At 37.2% G+C, this 22,010-nt stretch overlaps 1 protein-coding gene across 2 annotated transcripts; it reads left to right on the top strand.

Annotated features, from left to right (window-relative positions):
• The first annotated feature begins 454 nt into the window (after positions 1-454).
• C9 (complement C9) lies at positions 455-21,394 on the top strand. 2 transcript variants are annotated; one of them, XM_040540448.1, is made up of 12 exons: positions 455-718; positions 6,590-6,683; positions 7,326-7,473; positions 8,815-8,962; positions 10,689-10,827; positions 12,097-12,315; positions 13,362-13,602; positions 14,713-14,841; positions 17,685-17,863; positions 18,105-18,331; positions 19,159-19,328; positions 21,233-21,394. In XM_040540448.1, the coding sequence occupies exons 1-10, from the start codon at positions 633-635 to the stop codon at positions 18,288-18,290; spliced, it is 1,569 nt and encodes a 522-aa protein (XP_040396382.1). In that variant the 5' UTR covers positions 455-632; the 3' UTR covers positions 18,291-18,331; positions 19,159-19,328; positions 21,233-21,394. The 2 variants fall into 2 exon arrangements, with proteins under 2 accessions (XP_040396382.1, XP_040396380.1); XM_040540446.1 differs by having other exon boundaries at positions 6,566-6,683.
• The last annotated feature ends 616 nt before the right edge of the window (positions 21,395-22,010 follow it).

Genomic DNA, 22,010 nt, shown 5'->3' with positions numbered 1-22,010 from the left:
CTGTCCAGCCCACAGTGCCTTAAATCTGGGTTATAAAAAACTGCTGAATAAGAATGGCCTTCTAAAGAGTAGCTCATATTTGGGGTTTTGGTGAGAGAGTGAAAAGTAGAAACCTACTTCAAAACATAAAAAAAAAAAAAATTGTTGCTCTTTTATATTGGCATTGGGGGGTGGGAGTGGAGGGAGGAATGTTAGGACTTTTTTTTTCCTCAAATGCAACAAATGAGAATTCCAAACATGTTAGAAACTGAATGAAACTGAATTTACCCTTGTAAACAGCTCTGCTTTAGGAACTACTTGTTCCTTATGTAAGTCACTATGATTGCTGTTACTAGGCAGTTAATTTATTTTAATTGAATAGAAAACGTCTTCCCTATATTTAAAAGATACTAGTAAATGCTCTTTCATCGTGAAACTACTTTATACTATTTCTCAATCTCCATAGAGGAAAAAGCCAAACTTTCTGAAAAGTGGACTTTAGAGCACTTACCGTAAGTCAGTTTTGGCTAGCAACTGGTATTTTTCAGTAAGTGCTGCCTTTTTTTTTTCTCCTCTTGGTAATAAATAACAAACAGAACAAATAAAGATTTTGCAAATTCAGTTTCAGCATTTCTTTCCTACTCAGATACAAAATGAGAAGCATGCATGTTATCCTGCAGCTAATATTCATATTATGCAGTTTAGAGGTGTCTGCCTCACTTTTGGGAGAAAGCAGAAGGTAAGTGTCTTCAGTTTTCTATAGTTGCCTGTGCTATTATTTTTCTCCAACACAGCATAAGCCACCAATGTAAACATTTCCACTGGCAGGGCAGCTTGCTCATATATTCAGTGAAATCGGGAATTTCTTTCCTTGAAGATTTTTTTTTCAAGAAGTTAAATCAAAATGGTTTATTCACTTCACTTATTTTGCCATCAATTACATTGATAGCTATTGAAGCTATGTTCTTATTCTTATATGCTCATAGTGAGGGTGGAGCTCAAGCAGCTTTTTTCCATTATGTGCTGAGTGTGAAAATATAATACAATCTCAATCATATTTCTGAAGATGCACAATTTTATGCTGATAGTATTTATATTAATATCTCAAGTTTCCTAGACTGCACATCTCTAATTCTTTGGAAATATAGCCTTTGGTTTTCAGTATAAGCATCACTAGAAGGAGGAGGACTGCAGGCTCAGTCTCTATGAAAACATCATTTGAAAACAACTGAATAGCTACACAACCAGAAATAGCTCTGACTAGTCTATATTTCACTTATGAGAATAGCCAGTACTAAGTGGTGTAAGAATGTAAGTCTTAATAGCCAAATGTACATTAAGAACGAATCAGGGTCTGCCTGCTTTAAGACTTAAATTGTGGTATGTGGAGTGTTTTGTGATGACATGAATGCTGTATAAAAAAAAAAAAAATATTGCTTCTTGCAAGAGTGTCTAGGCCTGAGGCTGGATACTGCTATTGATGCTTGAAATACCCGAACAGACTTTGAAAAAAGAGCCTTCAAAACCATAAGGCTTTATGTTTCTCCCTTTTTGATGATGGTTAATTGGGCATCCAGATCTAATTAGAGCACAGCTTTGATATATTCATTTAGAAATAATCCAGCCAGAAGATAAGACTATTACAGCTTCTGAAGCAGGCAACATGGGCCAGACCATGCAGCTGCAAGATGGCGCTAGCAGCCACAGTTGTATCACAGAATATCCCGAGGATCAGCAAGTCCGACTCCTGGCACCACATAGGTCTACCCAAAAATTCAGACCATATGTCTAAGAGCACAGTCCAAAAGCTTCTTAAACTCCGACAAGTTTGGTGCTGTGACTAAGTCTCTGGGGAACCTGTTTAAGTTTACTGTCATGTAATGCTATCATGGCTTCAGTTACAAGGGAGCCATGACTTCTTTGTTGGTCAGTTCTAACTATGAGACCAACCCTCTTTTCCAAGTCATCAGTTTTTTAAATGATGGACTGAATAGCTCTGTATTTTGATGTACGGATCAACAATAAATCAATGAGGATGGTTGGCTTGAAGCTGCCAATAAAGTATTTTGCAATCTAAGACAGGTGAAAGCAATTTTTGTGTACTGATTGCGAAATGCCTTTTTCTTTCAAAAGACCATTCTTCCATTCCTCAAGCCTTCCAGTGATGGATAGCACAGAAAGTATTTTGATTTCCATACTTGTCTCTAAAATTCTTGCTCTGATTTACCACCTTCAGTGACACTCTTAGAAACCTAAATGCTTTCTTTTCTTTGATATTTAAATTGCATGCCTCAACATCTCCTGTTTCAGCATGACGTTTCTGTAACATTTTCTCCCTGGGTTTAATCATAGAATCATTCAGGTTGGAAAAGAACTCTAAGATCATCTAGTCCAACCTTTAACCTTGTACTGACAAGTCCACCTCTAATCATACTGCTAAGTTTTACATCTACACATTTCTTGAAATCCTCCAGGGATGGTGACTCAACCACTTCCCTGGGCAGCCTATTCCAATGCAATACAATCCCTTCAGTAAAGAAATTTCTCCTAATATCCATCTTAAACTTCCCCTGGTGCATCGTGAGGCCATTTCCCCTCATCTTATCACTTGGTGCTTGGGAGAAGAGCCCTATCCCTGTACAACCTCCTTTAAGGTAATTGTAAAGTACAGTAAGGTCTCCCCTGACTTTTTTTCTCCAAGCTAAACAACCCCAGCTCAGGAAAAACTCAGTTTTCCTAATGTCTGTTTTTCTAAACAATGTTGTTCAATAAAATGCTTTTTCCATAGGTGTCCATTTGAATTTCCAGATCAATATAGATAGTGTTGGCATTTCACAGTTCATGACGCTCACTTGCAATGATTTTTTTTCTAATTTTTTTTGTTTTTCCTGCTGTAAAGTCAAGTAGATCCAAAACCTCAAACCTGGACTTGCAACAAATCCTGTGAACCTTGTGTCCAAATCTGGAAGGGACCAATATGCATGAGTACTCCATACGTATTCACTCAGAATGAATATTCTTGCAGAAGTTGCTAGGCTGAGTTTATTTAAACACTTCTGGCTGAAAGCTCAAAGACCACCGTCACCTCTGGTTTGCAGAAAGGCAACTGAAGGCAAAACTTCAGTTTGCACTGCAAAGTTCAACTTGGCATTTCCTGCCTGTTTTGTTGCTGTTGTTGTTATTATTATTATTATTACTATTATTATTTTATTTTTTATTGCAGACTCAAAATAATGTTTTATAAGAAACTTCGTGAGAATCCTTAGATTCTATATTAGCCTGAGTATGATCCCTTCTTTAGGTTCTACTCATAGATATTGCTCTTCAGGGACCATTCTTAACTTCTGCAAAGGGTTTTGGCTGCATTTTTACTGTAATAAATGTTCAGAAATGCATTTCAACATAAACTTCTATAATACCTTAATGCTTGGTTATTGTTAGGAGTAAGATATCCAGGTACTTATAGAAATCCTACTAGGTGTCCCAATATATCTTTAAGGTCTAGAGTCTGAGAGTTCCAACTCCTATCTTTAAGAAAAACTTGTCAACCTTTTCCCCAAAATGCTAGAATAGGTGGTGTTACTCTTTGAGATTTATAGTCTCACATCAGTAAGTACATACAAATGCTGTACTTGTAGATATAGGGAAGAATAAGATGATTCTTATCCATTTGCCAGACCACTGAGTTTTTGTTTCTTCCCTCTGATGATGTTACTGTCATGCAGAGTTTTGAAAAATATGTAATAGACAATGCTTTGAAAAACTGCTGTACAGTTTTCTACTTATTATGAAGTTACAGTAAATTGTAGTATAGATGACATATTTCTAAGATGAGCTAATTGCAGGCAAAGGAATTGGTTTTGAAGGTGCTGGATGGCAGCTGGGCTATATCAAACTGCAAATATCTTATGACTTCCCAGAAATTCATAGAACTGTAGAGTAATGGAAAAGTCTGGTATGGAAGGGACCTCTGGAGAAGATCTGGTACAAACCTTCAGTTGAAAGCAGGGCCTTGGTTTGGGTTATCTAGGTGTCCTGACAAGCATTCTTCAATATTGTCAGTGAGAGACATTCTACCATTTCCCTGGGGAACCTATTCTAATATTTAATTGTTCTCTTGGTAAAGATTTTTTTTGTATTCAGACAGCACTTATCCTGAAGCAACTTGTGCATGTTGCATCCGACTTCCACTATATAGGAATTTACCCCTTCTGTAGAATTTTCTGTGAGATGAGATATACGTATTTTTCTTTCTTTTTTTTTTCTTTTTTTTTTTTTTCTTCCTAATTTGAGTTATAAATCCATTCTTAATGTAGCACAAAGTAAGTGTGACTGCAGTGCAGCTTCAGGTGGAATTATTTCAAGTAGGTCTCCTAGACTGAAATGTTTGTCTTACATATGCATGCCTAAGCATGCATACTTAGTCAAACGTTGAAGTACATGCACCTTCCAGAAAGTTTTGTGATCTGTAAACCCCAACAGCACTGGAAAAATAAAGTTTGCCCCTAATTAACAACATGAAAGTAAAATAAAAGGTTCAGAGTAAGAGTACACTGATTGATCTAATCTAACTGCTGAATCAGAGCAGAGACAAGAAAGAACAAAAAAAAAAAAAGTCTGTTTCTGGTAATGACCATTAGAGTATGATCCAAGAAAAGTAGCAAGAACAAAGCAAGTATTCAATGTCATTTCCCAAGCTCACAACCCTTTCAGCTGCCAACAACAGATTATTGGTTTAGATGTTATTGATTTTGATCTAGAGTCCAGCACAAAGTTAGTGAAAGGGAATTACATATAAAATGTACTTTTCACAAGGTTGGATTTGCATTCTGCACTATCTACCCCAATTCCTGGTGCTTGGCACACAAAAAAGCTTCACACTTCCCTACCAGATTAGATTTTGAGAGGTCCCTATTGCATGGAAAGGATTCTTAATTCTCTGCTTATCTCATTTTTGCTACCCAGAGATATTGAGCATTTTTGCTGTCTCCTTTTTTTAGAGTCTCACCTGTTAAAAGCAACATCCTCTGTCTCGGGTCCATATATTGCAGGCCTTGGGTTAAGGTTAAGAGGCTTCTGGGAAAAGAGTTGTTTAGGATCAGCAGGCAGGACAGTGGGAGTGTGCGTTATGAATACTACCAGCAGCAGCTGCAGTGCCTGTTTACTGCTGGTGTGTGTGACAGTGGAAAGTTTGAGGCATCAGAGCCAGTATGGATGAGCTCAGTGTATGTATGAAGGGTTGCACAACTACCCAGTGGCCACCAGGCTGCTTAAGATTCAATGACTGGAAAGAGACATAGGTCTAGTTAGTATCTCAGTAACAGTTTATTATGTATGTAACCTGAACATACAATAAATAGCACTCAAAAGCTGAACTGACTGGTGTATCTTCCTTGTCCAAACAACAGATTTCTCAATTTTGTGGAATCAGGTTACATTTGTTTGGTTTCTTCATGTGTTTGTATAAGGGAGGGGGGTCAAAGAGTGGAGGGTAATGCACTGCCTGTGACAAAAGCTCATACATCACATTGCAGGAGCTGCAGATCTGTCAGCCAGCTGGGGCCTGGAAAAAAAAGGGTCCCACTGTAGAACAGAGGCAGCAGCATTAACGTGGAGAGACGCAGAGAGAGAATTGCCTTGCAGTGAATGAATATTCAGCATATAAATGTCAAAATTGGTGTAAATGGTAGAGAGTAAAAGTTAGGTATCAATACCCCATCATTCTTCCACTTTCAGCACTGCTACCTGTGAGGTTAAGGTCAGCAGTAAAATACTGGACTTGTTTTTCAGAACAGAAGGGTCATTCTACAGTGCATCAGTTTTTTAATGTCTAGCTGTAGGCACTTTCAAGAAACTCAATTTCTGTAAAGTGACAGCCCTTCACTTACTGAAATCCAGAAGTTTTTTAGTATTTAAAACTGGACACTAAAATGAACAGTCACTCCAGAAAATGAAGGCCTTTGGCTGAAATCTAACTGGCAAAGTATTCAACTCAGCAAGCTGAAGAATACTTAGATAGCTAAACATTTGTCTGCTTTTTCCAACTATGTAAGTTAGACAGTTAACAAGTAATACTTTTATTTATGAGCCTTCTTTTAACTCAGGAAAACATTTAAACATTTATTTAGACTTAAGGGCAACCCCACACAGCTAATAGTTGAGAAATTAGAAAGATATATTGAAGTACTATACCAATTTGAGATGTGCTGCTGTGCCTTTGTATTTAGCTTTAAGTATGCAGAGTATAGCCACTGTCTGAATAGGGGAACTGCAGATATTCTCTGTGTATTATTGTTTGATTCTCTTCAATAGCACAACCCACCAGAAGTATGAGTATGCATAATGATCTAAAAAAGGGGGAAAAAAAAAAAAAAAGCAGGCTGAGTAAATGATATTTTTTTAAAGCGTAATTTTAAATCAACAAAGAACTTAAGATTAAGCAGTGGTATACATTTTGTGTACCAAGAACTGCTATAAAAGCAAAGGAGAAAACAGTTTGAAAGTGCTTCCAAAATACTGGTGTATGGTTTAAATGCAAACTCAAATGTTATTTTAGTGTACTGCCCTGGAATGTTTTGTTTGACAGCTCTTCAGAAAAAGCTTTCCACAGGGAGACGAGAGAACTGAATTCTCCATATCCGATAGACTGTAAGCTGACCAGCTGGAGTGAGTGGGGGCCCTGTGACCCATGCACCAATCAAAGGGTAAGCTGTAGTTGGAAGTCTTTGTAACAAAGCAACAAACAAATTAATGTTATCTGTCTGACTTTTAGTTGTGGGAAAATATTGCAACTCTTCATATTGAATGTTTGTGATTTGATGAAACCCATAATCATTTCAGACCTGAAGCCGTAACAGTAAGCAAGACTGCATCCAGATGTACTAAACTGTTCAAGAGCTGTCATTGAAAAAGTTTTGTTGATAGAAATAATCTTTTATGGCCATGTAAATGTTTCTATAAAGAGCATCACTTTTTAACAGATTTTCCCCTTTTAAATAAGAAGCAATCTTTTAAGCAAACACAGATTTTTGTTTTCTTAGGGGAGTTCTTATAAAACTACCAAAAAAGCATCTAAAATGTGTATGGTGCATGTCCTCCCTGGATAAAAAATAATGGGGGGGGGGTGTGTGTGTGTGAAAAATAAGCATAATAATATATTTGCTACGATACTGATTTGATGTTCCTGTAAATTTACAGCATAAGCTATGCCTATGATTTTTCAACCAATAATATCACCAAAGATGCCTCATTTTGAGAAGTTCTAAGTTCAGATGGAAATTCTCCAGTTCTGGTATGTCTTCTCTTTTATCTTGAAGCAATATTAAAACTGTTATTTATATTTCAAGTTTCGTTCTAGAAGTATCGAAAGATTCGGCCAGTTTGGTGGAAAATCATGCGTGGAGACTTTAGGAGATACACAGAGCTGTGAAAGTGACCAAGTCTGTCCTGAAGAAATAGAACCAGACTGCGGTGCTGACTTTCAATGCAATTCGGGTAGGTTTTGTTTTCATACCACCGTGAGTTGTGCAATAGTTCAGCAAATGACATCTCACTCAGTTCTATGAAGAAGTTCAATCAGTTTGTGTTGAAGTCAAAATGCTTACACAAAACAGGGTATATGCTTCAATGCTCTTCTATGTGGGGATGATTTCCTGAAGCAGAACATTATTGCTAGGGGTTAAAGACAGTCCCAAATGTGTAGATAAGTGGGTTGCAAAGCCATGAGATCGAAAGCATAACATAAAAAATGCTTGAGAAAGCGGTACATTCCTTCCATCTCTCAAAATAATTTGCCTCAGATCTAAATTATTTTCCTGTGTTTTTCACTCCATGTTTAAAAGCTATCCATACACTGTTCTTTCTCCTAGCATCCCTGTTCCACCTGGTACACAATCCTGTTTTATGAAAAATCACTGGGATAAAGCTAGGACTGAAGGAATTCTAGCAAAATGGATAGGGAGGCTAAATGACTAATGTGGTATGGTACATGCCAACTGGGGACCAGCAAGTCTCTAGATTCAAAAATCTTAATTTGTAAAGCAATACAGGCATGGCATATGAATTAGATGAATTCAAGATTCATCACAAATGAAAACAAAATAGAATAAGTTAATGATAGTAAAACTAATCAAAACAGGAAAGGAAAGATGCTAGGTGAATTTTGAGTTCCAAGCTATTGTCAGTATTGTATCTTTCTGGAAAGTCCAAGTAGAGAAAGAAAAATTAAAAAGTGTGTCTTTAATTATTAGTTCATAGCCATTGTGTGATACTTACAGGTGAGATAGTTAATATTAACAAGTGGTTTTATTATTATTATTATCTTAGGGCTAAATTTATTCAAATCTTTAAATTCTGTAGAAAAAAAATCAAACTGTGTACAAACTGTGATACCTGAAGTCAGTAGAATTAGTTTTTTACTGTTGCATTAGAATATCAATCATTATAGTTCATGTTCTACAAATAGTAACAATTTAAACAATTAAGAAATAATTCTTTGCTGATATTGAAGTAATGTTTTCCTGTATTCTCCTAATATATTAAAAAATCTAATAATGAAAAATTAATATAGAAATAACCACAAGAAATGATAACTTTCTGCAAATGACAGCAGTTCTCCGTCTCAGTAAACTAATAAGCAGATTTATTAGTATGGTGGGGTTTTTTTTGTTTTTTAGTTGTTTTTTTTTTTTCATTCTAAGGAGGAAGAAGGAAAATTCCTTGTGAAACTGGTGAAACTATACAAAAAGAAAGATCTCAATGAACAATAGCTGGGGGTGTTACTTATTGTCCATCTTGGAAAGAATTGGATTCATTCAATATTTTTTTTGTAATTAGGTCGATGCATAAAGCGACGACTTGTGTGTAATGTGGATAATGACTGTGGAGATTTTTCTGATGAAGATAACTGTGAATCTGAACCACGATCACCATGCCGTAACCATGATATCGATGTGTCTGAAGTTGGCAGGACTGCAGGGCAAGGGTATGGAATGAAGGGAAAAAAAGAAGTATTTGGCATTGTGAAGAGTCTAGGACTGTCTCCAAAGCCAACTGAAAATGCTGGGACACTGGCATTCCCAAAAGAGGAATCATGTTTTCATTTGTATTCAGAAATGCAACATAACTTTCAGAAGAACATCTGACTACTTTTTATATTGTGTACTCAGGGAGGATAAATATTTATCCAGACAGTGAATACTAAGTAAATCAATCATTATGTTAATATGCAGAATTATACATAGATATTACATGAGTATTTTTAAAACACTTACTATTTCAGCATAAAATATATAGGTATATTTTATATTTATATATATATATATATATATCTTTTCAAGTGATACTTAATAAGGAATCAGTCATTCCCCATTACTTTACTAACATGAGCATCTAAAAGGGAGAAAAGTTCCCTTGATTATTTTATACTACAGGCTGCCTTACTGCAACAACATTCTGCCTGTAGGGTGGTTTTTTTTCATTATTGTTCTTCACTTCCCCAGATCTTGATTAATTTATAGTTTTCCTCATTAATCTAAGTCGAAAATTTATCTTTCTTTTCTCAGACCATACTGTATATATTTAATTTCAAACAGAAAGAAGGTGTGACGTACTGTGCATCTACAAATTGAGTCAAAAGACAGCTATCCAAACGGGAACAGAGGAAAATAAAAGTATACTACAGCACCACCTTGTGTTTAAAAGAAAAGGGTGCACCCTGCGTTTCATCTTGGAACAGCATGACAGCATAGGTGCAAAATCTCTGCCTTTGTAGTACGGGGAACTAAGCCAGATGGGCATTTATTTATACATTTATTTATTTTATTTTTAGAAGCAGCTACTTTATTATTTCTTTTAAAATCCAGTGTTGATGTCTTCCATGAGAAATGTATAGATGCACATCTGTGGTACGCAATGCAGACAATTTTGATGAACCAATAACCATTTTCTGCAGTTAGCTAGGTGCATGTATCGGACATAAACACTGTGCTTCCTGGAAAGATTCGAATCTATGAAGGAGTTAGAAAGGCAATAAACAATACAGAATTCCCAAATGAGCAGCTATTTTCAGAAGTAATTCTTGTACATTGGTAGGCAGACGTGTAGAACTACATAGTCAACGTGCCCTCTTTTCAGGGTTTGCAGTGGTTCAGATTTCCTCTCCAGCGAGTTCTGTTACTCCTCCAAGTCACTCCCTGGGAGAAGAGACAAAGCTAGGAGCTGTTGTATATTCCTTCTACATGAATCTTGTGCATTCTTGATACCAAAGTTCCTAACAGCAAACAAAATAATAATGAGTTAAGCAGGAAAATAAATAAATAAATAAATAAAACTTTTAAACTTATATGTAATAGTTTAATATTTCCTCATAAATATGTTGCTCAAGAAGAAATGTTTATTCCCTCCTTCCATTCGTAAGGTTCTCACTGCAATATCTATCTTTTATTTTTCTGTTTCTTTCTCATGTATGACCATTAAAGTGCTTTACACATATGTAGTATTTTATCCATTACATGAATGAGAAATGAAGAAAACAAAAGATGAGACAAACTGCCATGGTGGAGCCTTATCCCTAAGGATTCAGTTCCACAGCTATAGTATCCATCTCTTACAAAAATTAGGCTTTTCCGTTCATAATACCAGTGCTTCCAGACTACATGTGCTGTCACCTTCTTTTTTGAAGCATAACCTGTCCTGTATTTCTCTTGCAGAATCAATGTGTTAGGGATGCAGCCAATGGCCAGCCCATTTGACAATGAGTTTTTCAATGGTCTTTGTGAAAGGGTGCGTGATGGGAACACACAGACATATTACCGCAAGCCATGGAATGTTGGTGTTCTCAATTACGATGTAAGTCTAAGTCCTTCTATGCAAGTTAGAATGTTTTAAACGAATGCTGAATCTTGACTTCCTCTCAGAAGGCTTGAAACCTCTTTGAGTAAGTTAGCATCAGCTTTTTAGCCTCATACTTTCAGAAAAGTCCGGAGGGAAACTGGTTATGTTATCATATGCCTTAGCAATTAAACTCAGTTGCTCCAGATAATTTCCCCCACATTTATTGTTGTACCTGTGCATAGTAAATGAAAATGTCTTTCTGGAATATTTACCATATGGTTGGATGATATGCATAGGAGATGTAAAAAAATGAATACTATACCTAATTTTACTGGATAGAGCAGCAATCAAAACTTTTTCAAGGACACAAGAAAGACTGTGATAAAAAGGAAGGAATACCATTAGGATACTCTGGTGCTCTCTAGGTTTCTTAATCAGTGACAAGTTTCTCTCTCCTGCTGGGAAAAAAAAAAAAAAAAAAAAAAAAAGACTTTCAATGCAATTCTGTTATATATTAGTGTATATATATGCATATATATATTTCATTTGTGAAAAACCCACATTTTAAAATATACACTGCCATCAAGGCATTGTGTTCCTGTTTTCTTCTGAAGACAAGACTTGCTGCTTACATCACATCTGCTCTTGGACAGCATCATCTCTCCGCTCAGTGAGGGCTTTTTTCCATAACAGTTTCTGACCACAAATGGAGCTAAAAGGATGCAGACAGTCTTGGGAGCCTGGGTCTCAGGAGATCCTGAATATACAAGGAAACTGCGTAAAAACTCCCATGAGGTTCTGAGAGAATCAAGATAAATCAAATTACTGTTTTTTACTGAATTCCATTCTCTAGCTGAGTCAAATTATTTAGAGATTCAAATGTGCATTTCCAATGAAAATTGAAAATTTTCAAGGAGAAAAAAAAATAGTAAAGGGTTAGAATTTTTTTTTTTTCTGTCAAAACATATTTTTTAATTCCCAAATGTCATGAAGCCTTTACTGATACATTTTGTGGAATTATTTTGCTATTCAGATAAAATATCTTCTCTTAAAATTACTCTTTATGTTCAAAGTCAATTTGGATACCATACGAAGTAGACAGGTGGCTGCTTCCCAACTTTAATGCTTCTCTGCTGTATTCACATCAGTGCCTATTATTTATAATTTTTTTGTTGTTTTTGTTGTTCTTGATAAGTAAAACGTGCAACTTCAAAGTGCTACATAGACTTTCCTGTTACTGCCTGTTCTGGCTTCTCATATAACCTTTTCATCCTCTTTTCTAAGACAAAAGCAGGCAAAACCTTCACATCTGAGTTCTATCGTGATCACCTAAAAATGATACGAGAGGTGTACATGGACAAACAAAAAAGCTTCAACGTTGGCCTGTCTCTGAAATACGCACCTACTTCAGGAAGTAACAAAACTTCTGCAGGAGGAAATTTAAAGTTTCACTATAGCAAGACTACAAATTTAGGATCTATGTTGACTAGATTCACAGAAAGGGTAAGTTTAATCAAGCTAGAGTATTTAATGTAATCATTTTATAAATAGTAAAATTTATACAGTGTTAGCATAAAAGCAGGAAGAGCCCAGGGACAACAAGAAAGTAAGGGATTTTTGCTGAATGGCAGGAATATTTGTACCTACAAAAATTTCTTCATGGAAATGTAGATGCCTGAAGAATTTTGTCAGTTCTAAGAGCATTTGAGTCAGCATTTTATGATCCTTTAAATGGTCAGCTGTTAAATTACTTTTTTATACCTCCTACTAGGCACTGCTGTTAAGGGAGTGTTAAGAGAAGTACTACAGAAAATAATGGGGTTTGGAAGGCATGTGTTTACTTAGAGTCTTAACTGCAACTATTTCACAAGATGTCATGTGTTACAGGCAGCAGCTAGGTCCTAGTTTAGACTATGATAAAAATATACAGAGTGTAATGTATGAATATATCAGTTACTAAATACTACAATTAAAATGTATGTATGGGTCACATGCCTTGAAAGGATTTTTTTTCTTGATAAATTTTAAGATACAAGAGTGAATTTTTATTTTATTTTATTTTTAATTGGAGTCTTTCATGCCGACAGTCTGAGAGTAACAGAGAAGTGATCCACAATAAGAGAGAACGTAGTTCTGCTTTAACTATAAACAAAGACTAAACTCCATCTGACCTCAATAGGCATGCAGGAACAGCTTCTGTTATCTGGCAAGCCATATGGAATTAATTTTCTGTTATAAAAGTCAGAATTTTAGATATTGTACCTAAAGAGAAAACTTGTCATCAAATGGATCACAAAGGGCTTGCTGCAATTAACAAGTGGAGACTTCCACAAAACTGCAAGAAATGAAGAAGTCTAAATTTCTTGCCTCTTCCTCAGTTTAAATTGGAGAAGTTTTGTTTCAATTTAACAAGTTCGTGTCCAAAATGCTAGATTGAATACCATGTTTAAAAGGGCTGCAGTTTCTTTATGAGTAAAACAAAACATATTTTCCTGCTGTATTTCATACCAGAATGGTTCTCTCATCTGTTTTCTTCTCCCTGCATTCAGAACCAAACCTTTCTACACGTAAAAGGAAAGATTCAGCTGGGAAGATTCCAAATGCGGAGTCGTGATATCCGTCTCACAGATACTTTCCTTGATGATCTAAATTTTCTGCCTGCTGAATATGATAAGGGGGAATATTTCAAATTCCTAGAAGATTATGGAACTCACTATGCAGCCTCTGGAGCTGTGGGAGGAAAATACGAACTTGTGTATGTGCTGGATAATCATGTTATGTCTCTCTTAGGTATGTGCTCTGTTGGTCTAGCTAGAATATGCAGATTGGCACCAAGTCTCCAGTCATGCAGAGATGGGTGAGGATAGACTTGTGTATATACAACACTACTAAGAACAGCACAATTCAATGTGTTCTCCTTGTGGCACACCAGTGACACTTCAAATTATACAAGTTCAACAGAGATGAGAGTCTCTGTAACTTCCAGTATTATTTGAAATCTGCTTTCTAAGTCTACAACTTAGAAAACAAAATCTTAAACAAACTTCTTCAAAACATAACAGTAATTGGTGCGATATAATTCACAAGAGGTCCCCAGTGCTTAGGAAATCTGTCAAAACCTTAAATCTAATTTGCTAGTCGGTGTATTCATCTGGAACTCTAAGAGTTGGTGATGGCATAAAATAAGGAATAAATTCAAGTACTTCCTAGAAATTGTGCAGACACTTCAAATACAGTCATCCTCAAATTCATTGCATGGAAGAGGAGAAAGCAGAATACAAATAGGAAGAAGAAAGCATAAACATTTCCAATAGTGCCTATAGCACTGAAACTTATCCTCCAATAATATAATCACACTCGAATAGGATAGGATAGGATAGGATAGGATAGGATAGGATAGGATAGGATAGGATAGGATAGGATAGGATAGAATAGAATAGAATAGAATAGAATAGAATAGAATAGAATAGAATAGAATAGAATAGAATAGAATAGAATAGAATATGATAGAATATGATAGAATAGAATAGAATAGAATAGAATAGAATAGAATAGAATAGAATAGAATAGAATAGAATAGAATAGAATAGAATAAACTGAACTGAACTGAACTGAATAGTTAGTTGGATGGGACCACCAAAAGTCATCAAGTCCAACTGCCTTATCACCTCAGGGCTAGCCAGAAGTCAAAGCATATTATGTAGGGCATTATCCAAATGCCTCTTGAACACTGACAGGCATGGGGCATCAACCACCTTGCTAGGAAACCTCTTTCAGTGTTTGACCACCCCCATGGCAAAGAATTTTTTTTCTAATGTCCAATCTGAACCTCCCCTGGAGCAACTTTGTGCTGTTGGTCACTCTGTCCTTTAATAATCACATAATTATTTCTGCTTCCAGGTATCGGTGTAGAAGATGTGAAGAAATGTCTTGGATATCAATTTGATGTCAGTGTTGGATATGACAAAATTAACGGCCGTCTTGAAATGTCCGGTGATAAATGTGGGAAGATCAAAATGCAGGATAAATGTAAGTATATACTTATTTTACATTATATCTTTTGCTTAAGGAAAGGCAATAACAATTTTTTCTTCTTGCAAAAATCAACATAGTTATTGCTATTTATTAGGGAAATGACAGATCGCGTACCCCAGTAAAGGTAAAGCTGCCATAATTCCACACTCCCAAGCTAGGCTGAGTATGTGTTCCCAGTACACACATGTACAACATATACAACACATCCATAGATATATACATGGCCAAACTAATCAATATAAATAGAAACACAGCACTCATACAAACACAAACAGCACCAATGGCTTCATCCTGTTCTCCTCACTATTGGATCAGTACAGAGGTCAGTCAGCGGAAACATCACAGAATCACAGAAGGGTTGAGGTTGTAAAGGACCTCTGGAGGTCATCTAGTGCAACGCCCCCTGCTCAAGCAGGACCAGCTAGAGCAGGTTACCCAGGACCATGTGCAGACAGGATATGAAGACCTCCATGACTATAGACCACCTCTCTGGGCATCCAGTGCTCAGTCGCACTCACAGTGAAAAAAGTGTTTCCATATGCACAGAAGGAACCTCCTGTGTTTCAGTTTGTGTCCTTTGCCTCTTGCCCTGTCACTGGGTACCACTGGGAAGAGCCTGGTACTACTTTCTTTACAGACTCCCTTCAGATATTAGTACACCTTGATGAGATCCCCCTGAGCCTTCTCTTCTCCAGACTGAACAGTCCCAACTCTCTCAGTCTTTCCTCATAATAGAGATGCTTCATCTTTGCAGCACTTCATTGGACTCCAGTGGTTCCACCTCTCTCTTGTACTGTGGAGCCCAGAATTGGAAACACTGCTCTGGAGGTGACCTTAAAGTCACCTGAAGAGAGGGCAAGGTTCACTTCCTGCAACCTGCTGGCAAAGCTCTTCCTCATGCAGTGCAGGATACCATTAGTCTTGTTTGCCACAAGGGCACGTTGTTTGCTCATGTTCAACTTGGTGTCTGCCAGGATCCCCAGCTCCTTTTCTGTAAAGCTGTTTTTTCCAGGCAGTTGGCCCTCAGCACATACAGGTGCATGGGGCTGTTCCTGCCCAGGTGCAGGACTCTGCACTTCCCTTTATGGAACTTGTACATATGTACAGCAGCACAACCTTCAGGTCTATCAGCCTCTCCCCAATATACATATATAGATATATACAGATACCTCCAGCAGCTGACCTTAGACATTTAAATGATGCATTAAATGTTCCCTATATGCTTAGTTCACCCTATTTTTGGCACCTGGATATACAACACTCCAAGGCCCACAGGTCCGCTTACATTACTGGTAGGGATCAGCAGACCCACTGATGCACACCAGCACACATACATGCCACACACACTATGGGTGACTCCAGTAATCAGCCTTAAATGCTTAGTCTATCCAGCAATTGTCCCTTGAGTCCTCTTGTCTCCAGTTGCTTCAAATGGAGACACACACACACACACACACACACACACGCAGACAGGTCTCGGTCAACCAGGACCTCACAGTATTTGGCCTCGAAACCCCAGTTACTCCAGTGGCCAGCTCCTCTAGTTGTCTCATTGTAGAATCATAAGGGTTGGAAAAGACCCCCAAGATCATCAACCATCCCCCTACCACCAACATCACCCACTAAGCCAAGTCCCCAAGCTCCACATCCATCCTTTCCTTGAACACCCCCAGGCACATAGATTTTTATGTGTAGAGACTTACAACCACTTTGATACTTGGCTCCCAGCCCTCTTACTCTACTTGCCAGCTACTCTGTTTTGTTATTTGCTAGTGATCACACACTGACATATGTATCCTCACTTGATCCAGCCATTGACAGCACAAACACGCAGGTCCCCATCATGGTCCAACATCAGTTGCTGGCACACAGCCCTTCGTACACATGTATACATGCAGAATAGAGTTTCTTCACCCAGGAAGACAGAAATGGAATTTAATGAGAAGCCTGGACAGACTGCAAAGATCAGGCACAGCACATGTCCAGACAAGCTCATTGATCATCCAGCTTTCTATATGCAATCAGCCACTTCTTTGTCTTTATTCCTCTCTTTCCCATGCTTGTTTCTCCCAAAACTACCTTGATCCCATCTTACCTTTTCAATGGTACCTTCCTAAATATACCATAAGTATTTAAGTTCTGTACAGTCCTCGAACCCTGCTCTTTGCATCCAGAGAGTCTTTCCATTGACTCATCCTGCTGCAGACTCATTCTCAGTCCTGTCCAATGGGTCTGACAGCTCTCCTGGAACAGGCCTGGGGGGAGCCAAGGCAGAGTCTCCCTTTCTCTTATTAAGCTACTTAGGTTCCTCTCCCTGTCAATGTTCCCTTCTATTCTTCTGTGTCTCTGGAGCTGAGTCTTTTATCAAATGCCCTAAAAATCTCAAATGGCAAGGAGTGAAGGATTTACTACTCAGCACATAAAATACAATTATTCCGAGTCTTGTAGTGCTCTATTGTTGTGTTTTAGTTATGAAGCACAAGCTTCTACTATTCCAATTTCTGCCCTTTTCTGGTTCAGCTCAGGTGATAGAGTAGCAGTATTCATAATATCTTTGACTTATTAAATGGTTATGACCTCCATAATGTCTCTCATTTTGCTCTATGCCTTCTTTTTCTTTCAGATATTGGGTTTTCTAATTTAATTGCAAAATAGAAGATTTCATCCCATGTAATAGGTATGAGCAAAGAAATATGGAATTCCACCATGACCAGTGGGTGAAGGGTTCCTCTCTCAATTGCCATTTTACAGAGGTGGACTGGTTGTGCTAGAAGGACAACTGTTCGTCAAGATGTATGGACATTAAACTTTCTTCTTCATCTTCTTTCTTTCTGCAGTAGAATATAAAGATGATGCTATCATTGATGATGTTATTTCTTTAGTTGATGGAGGGAAGATTGATTTTTCAGTTAAAATAAAAGAAATGTTACTGCGAAGATCCAAAATGGTTGACGTAGATGATTACGTACAGTGGGCAAAGTCCTTGGTTGATGCACCAGTAGTGATACAGGAACGGGTAAGTACATCCTCTTCAAAACTGTGCCTCTTAGAATCTGAAAACTTCTGTTGTAAAATGGAGGTGAGTCTCCAAGTATCATGAACTACCAGATACTTTCTTCATTTTGACAATTTCTTCAGATGCTTATTCTAGTGATGTGTATATCAGCACTAAAGGATGGTATCCTTTATTGCTATCAAAAGTATTCAGAACTACAGAAAAATCTGTTAAACATGGGCTTTTTTTTTTTCTTCCACAGCCTTCTCCAATACATACACTTGTTCCAGTTAAGATAAGAAACTCATATTTAAAGAAACAAAATTTGGAAAGAGCAATTGAGGACTACATTACTGAATACAGTGTGTGCAAATGTGAACCCTGCAAAAATGGAGGCACCCTTGTACATCAGTGGAGCTTGTACATGCATGTGCTCAAGCTACTTTAAGGGAATTGCTTGTCAGATTCCCAAATCTACGACAGTTGAAGGTTAGTAAATTCTCCAAGCAGACTAAAACAAGCATAGTTTTCAGATCAATATCCAGACAAAATGAGCCTTCATAAGGACATAAGGATGTCATAGCACTCCCTTATGTCTACTCCAGTCAAATCTCATGGGTATAGAGTGTGGATCTTAGTAGAAGTTACTGGGTTCTTTTGACGATAAAGGCACTCTAAGATAGAATTCTTTGTCCCACATATATCATTGCATCTTGAAATGAAAATCCAAATACATTTAAGTAGGAGGATGGCGGCATGATGGTAAGGACCAAGGCTGTAAGTTGAGCTCAGACAAAAGCAATCTCAACATGTCATAAGCTCTTTTGTCTTCAGTTTCCTGCAAAAGCACTATTACTGCTAGCACATGACCATATTTCATACTTCCTGTGTTAGATTAATATTAGACTGCTCCACAAAGGGGAAGAGGGAGCTGAATGCAGTTGTGTACAGGGAAAAAAAAAATAATAATGTGCAGTAAATTCAATACCTGTGGTGGAGACTTTGAAGTGCAGATGCCTTAGAACTTGATATTCATGCAATTTCCTAGGGTGGCAAAAATGCTGAAACATCTGGGCCCTTGAACAGTGCTACTGACAAGGGCATTTTCAAAAGCCAAATCTGTGTAGTTGGGATATATGCTAGAGGGTGGAATGATCTGCATAGTCACCATAACTGCAAAAATTAGAATTAAATCATGGACCACCTTGTCGACCCTCAGAAGTGCTGGGTAAAAATCTCTAATTAATGAGCTATCTGTCACTGCACAGCAGACAGAAAAATATTAGACTAATCCTAGTATGATGTCTTAATACCAGCTGTCACTGATGGAGGCTGGATCTGTTGGAGTCCCTGGTCCACCTGCATCAATGGTGAAAGCACTCGAACTTGCCAGTGTAATAATCCTACACCACAAGCAGGAGGCAGACCATGCCAAGGAGAAGCCATTGAAAAACGTCCCTGTTGAGAAGAAAATGTTCAAAAGCAGGTAAGCAGCGTCTCTTAAGCACTAATCTGTTACTGCTGTTTTGAGTGGTCAGCCAATATTTGAGACATTTCAGTGACATGCATAAGCTCATTTACATGTTTCATTTCAATCTGTGATGGCAGAACTTTTAAAAACAGATACCTCATAGCTCCAGTTGGTGAATCTTTAGATTTGTCTTTGAATGTCTTCAAGAGTAACATTATATCACAGAACTATGAGAATTCTGGAGAACAGACTAAAAATCCAGCTCTTGAAATCCAGATTTCACCTCCAGTCAGACTTTCCATTAGAAAATCTATGTCTCTGGAAAAGATCTATTTTCCACACAAGATATATAAAGACAGTTTGGGAGTCTGAATTCTCTTACTTGATAAGTAGTATGCTTAAATCCAACAGAGTTACTCTTATAGTAATATTAAAACTTTTCACCTGGAAAAAGTTAGTTTAAGAAAATGTTTAGCAACACAGTTTTGAGGTATTGTTTCTAAAACAATACTGCAAAGCAAAGCAAAACATGTAAGCAGGATTTTGAGAGTGGATGCTCTGGTCCATAGAATGGAAAGGTGATCTCAACTTTCTTCATCTGCTCTGAAGAAGATTTCATGCTGCGTGGAAATGACAGTAAGAGTTTAGAGGGCCTGGAGGAAGTGTTTGTGTTTTATGCTTAATATTTTATGCTGTATATTAATAAATTACCTCTTTTCTCCAAGGCCACAAGAAGAAAAGAAGTAGCAGAATAGGGAAAGGATTTTGCAAATTTCACCATTGAAACACCTTGATGGTCTTGCAAAATGACTTATACCTGAGCCAAAGATACGTAACAGAACATTTCTTCCAAGCCAGCTCTTTCACCTTCAGCAGAGTTCAGCTAGGTCCACTAATCTACTTGTGAAGCACTCTGAAGCAAGCATAGCCAGCAGGACATGATACCACTTGTGGGCTGTCTAGTCCTAAATCAGACAATTATGAAATGCTTCCTACAGCACTTCATCTCTATGCTATCAAAGCTACTCATTCCACAAGTTATGTCACAGCTGGAAGAGCAAAATCTGAAAGAATATGATAGAGAGATATAAAATCCAGGGTAATGTGAGGCTAACAAGTGTAAGAACTAGGAGACACTAAATAAAACTGGCAAGTGGCAGATTATAAACAAACTGTAGACTGGTCTTCTACACAGTGGACATACCAAAAGGAAATACACATTTTAGAAACCTTAGGAAAAACTAACAGAAGTTTCTCAAACATATAGAAATGACGTTCATTTATGTAGTCTCTGAAGTATCAATTTTGCTGGGATGGGAGAGTGTTCTGGTGAAATATTTCTACGTGCTTCCCTACTCCTGGGCATACTCCAGGTCTGTGCTATTTTCCTATTGTTAGAAACAGGATAAAAAAGTTAGCCTTTGGTTGATCCAGTGCAATGGGTCTTATTTTAAAATCTTATTTTATTATTTTAAAATTAATGAGCAGCCTTAGTTTTCTTCCTTCAATAAATATATCAATGACATGTCCTTTTCAGTCAGGATGGTAAATATCATGATGATTATACATGATGCATACATACTCAGATATGTTTCGTCCTGTATATTAAAAGCTCTTTTTAAAAAACAAAAATAACTTTACTTTGGCTCCCAATAACATCAGACTTGTTGAGAACTCACTCTTCCAACTGAAGACAGTGGAAGCTGGCTTAGAGCTTCCACGCTTAAAGCTTCTGCGCATCACATGTGGTTTGATTTCTTCTTCATTATAATGAGTTTATGTTACAATCATAATTGAAACACAGTGAAATCATGTTCTTGATGAGCCATGAAAATACTGTTTCACTTAAATATTGACTAATACATATGTCATAGCAACTATGTTCTAACACTTTTTCACTGTTTTTTCCCCTTTTTTAGAAATGGTTAATGGATTCCAAACCAGTTCTACAAATCACAGTTTCCAATGGTTAGCTTGCTACCCAAGAGCAACAGAACACCATGAATTAAAAGCATCTGCACCTTAAATGATTGCTTAGCAAAACAAAGTAATATACCAATAAACATCTTAATGGAGAAGAGCTGATGCAGTGGGTGTTGTCCATCTTTTTTTTTTCTTTTTTTTTTTTTTTGTCTCCTGCTGTCATTAGAACATGAATCATCTATCATCTATGTCTGTTAGTCAATAGCATAATAGTCCCCCTTTGTCTTATTTTCAACAATTCTTTGGGGTGAATGTTTTCAAACTGATTTTCAAGAATTCAAGTCCAGCATGAATATCAGAATAATGTATATAACATCAGCCATTTGATAGTATATTGTCAGCAAAGAACCTGAGAGAGACTTCGATCTTGACTAGAAAGCCCTTTTGGATTTATTTCCACTCTCACATCTAACATCTAATTCACACCCTGCATCACAGGTATGTTTAAAGACATGCAGCTTTACTAGAGTTATTATAGCATTTGCTGAAGAGCTTGATATTGTATCTTGTACATGTCAATGTGTTAAAGACTTTTTTATGAAATCAGAGCTACATTACAAAGAGGTAGAAGAGTTGGTATAATGCCACCTATATTTTTAGCAAAACTCCCGAAAGAGACAAGGGTGAGGCAATTGTACTACCTATCAGTATCCTGAGTAACTTTTGAAATTGGTAGACAACTAAGAAAATTTAATTAGGTTGGGGGAGGAAGGA

This window comes from Cygnus olor, chromosome Z (genome assembly GCF_009769625.2).
Source record: "Cygnus olor isolate bCygOlo1 chromosome Z, bCygOlo1.pri.v2, whole genome shotgun sequence".
Taxonomy (NCBI): domain Eukaryota; kingdom Metazoa; phylum Chordata; class Aves; order Anseriformes; family Anatidae; genus Cygnus; species Cygnus olor.
This window is presented reverse-complemented; position numbering and strand designations above follow the sequence as displayed.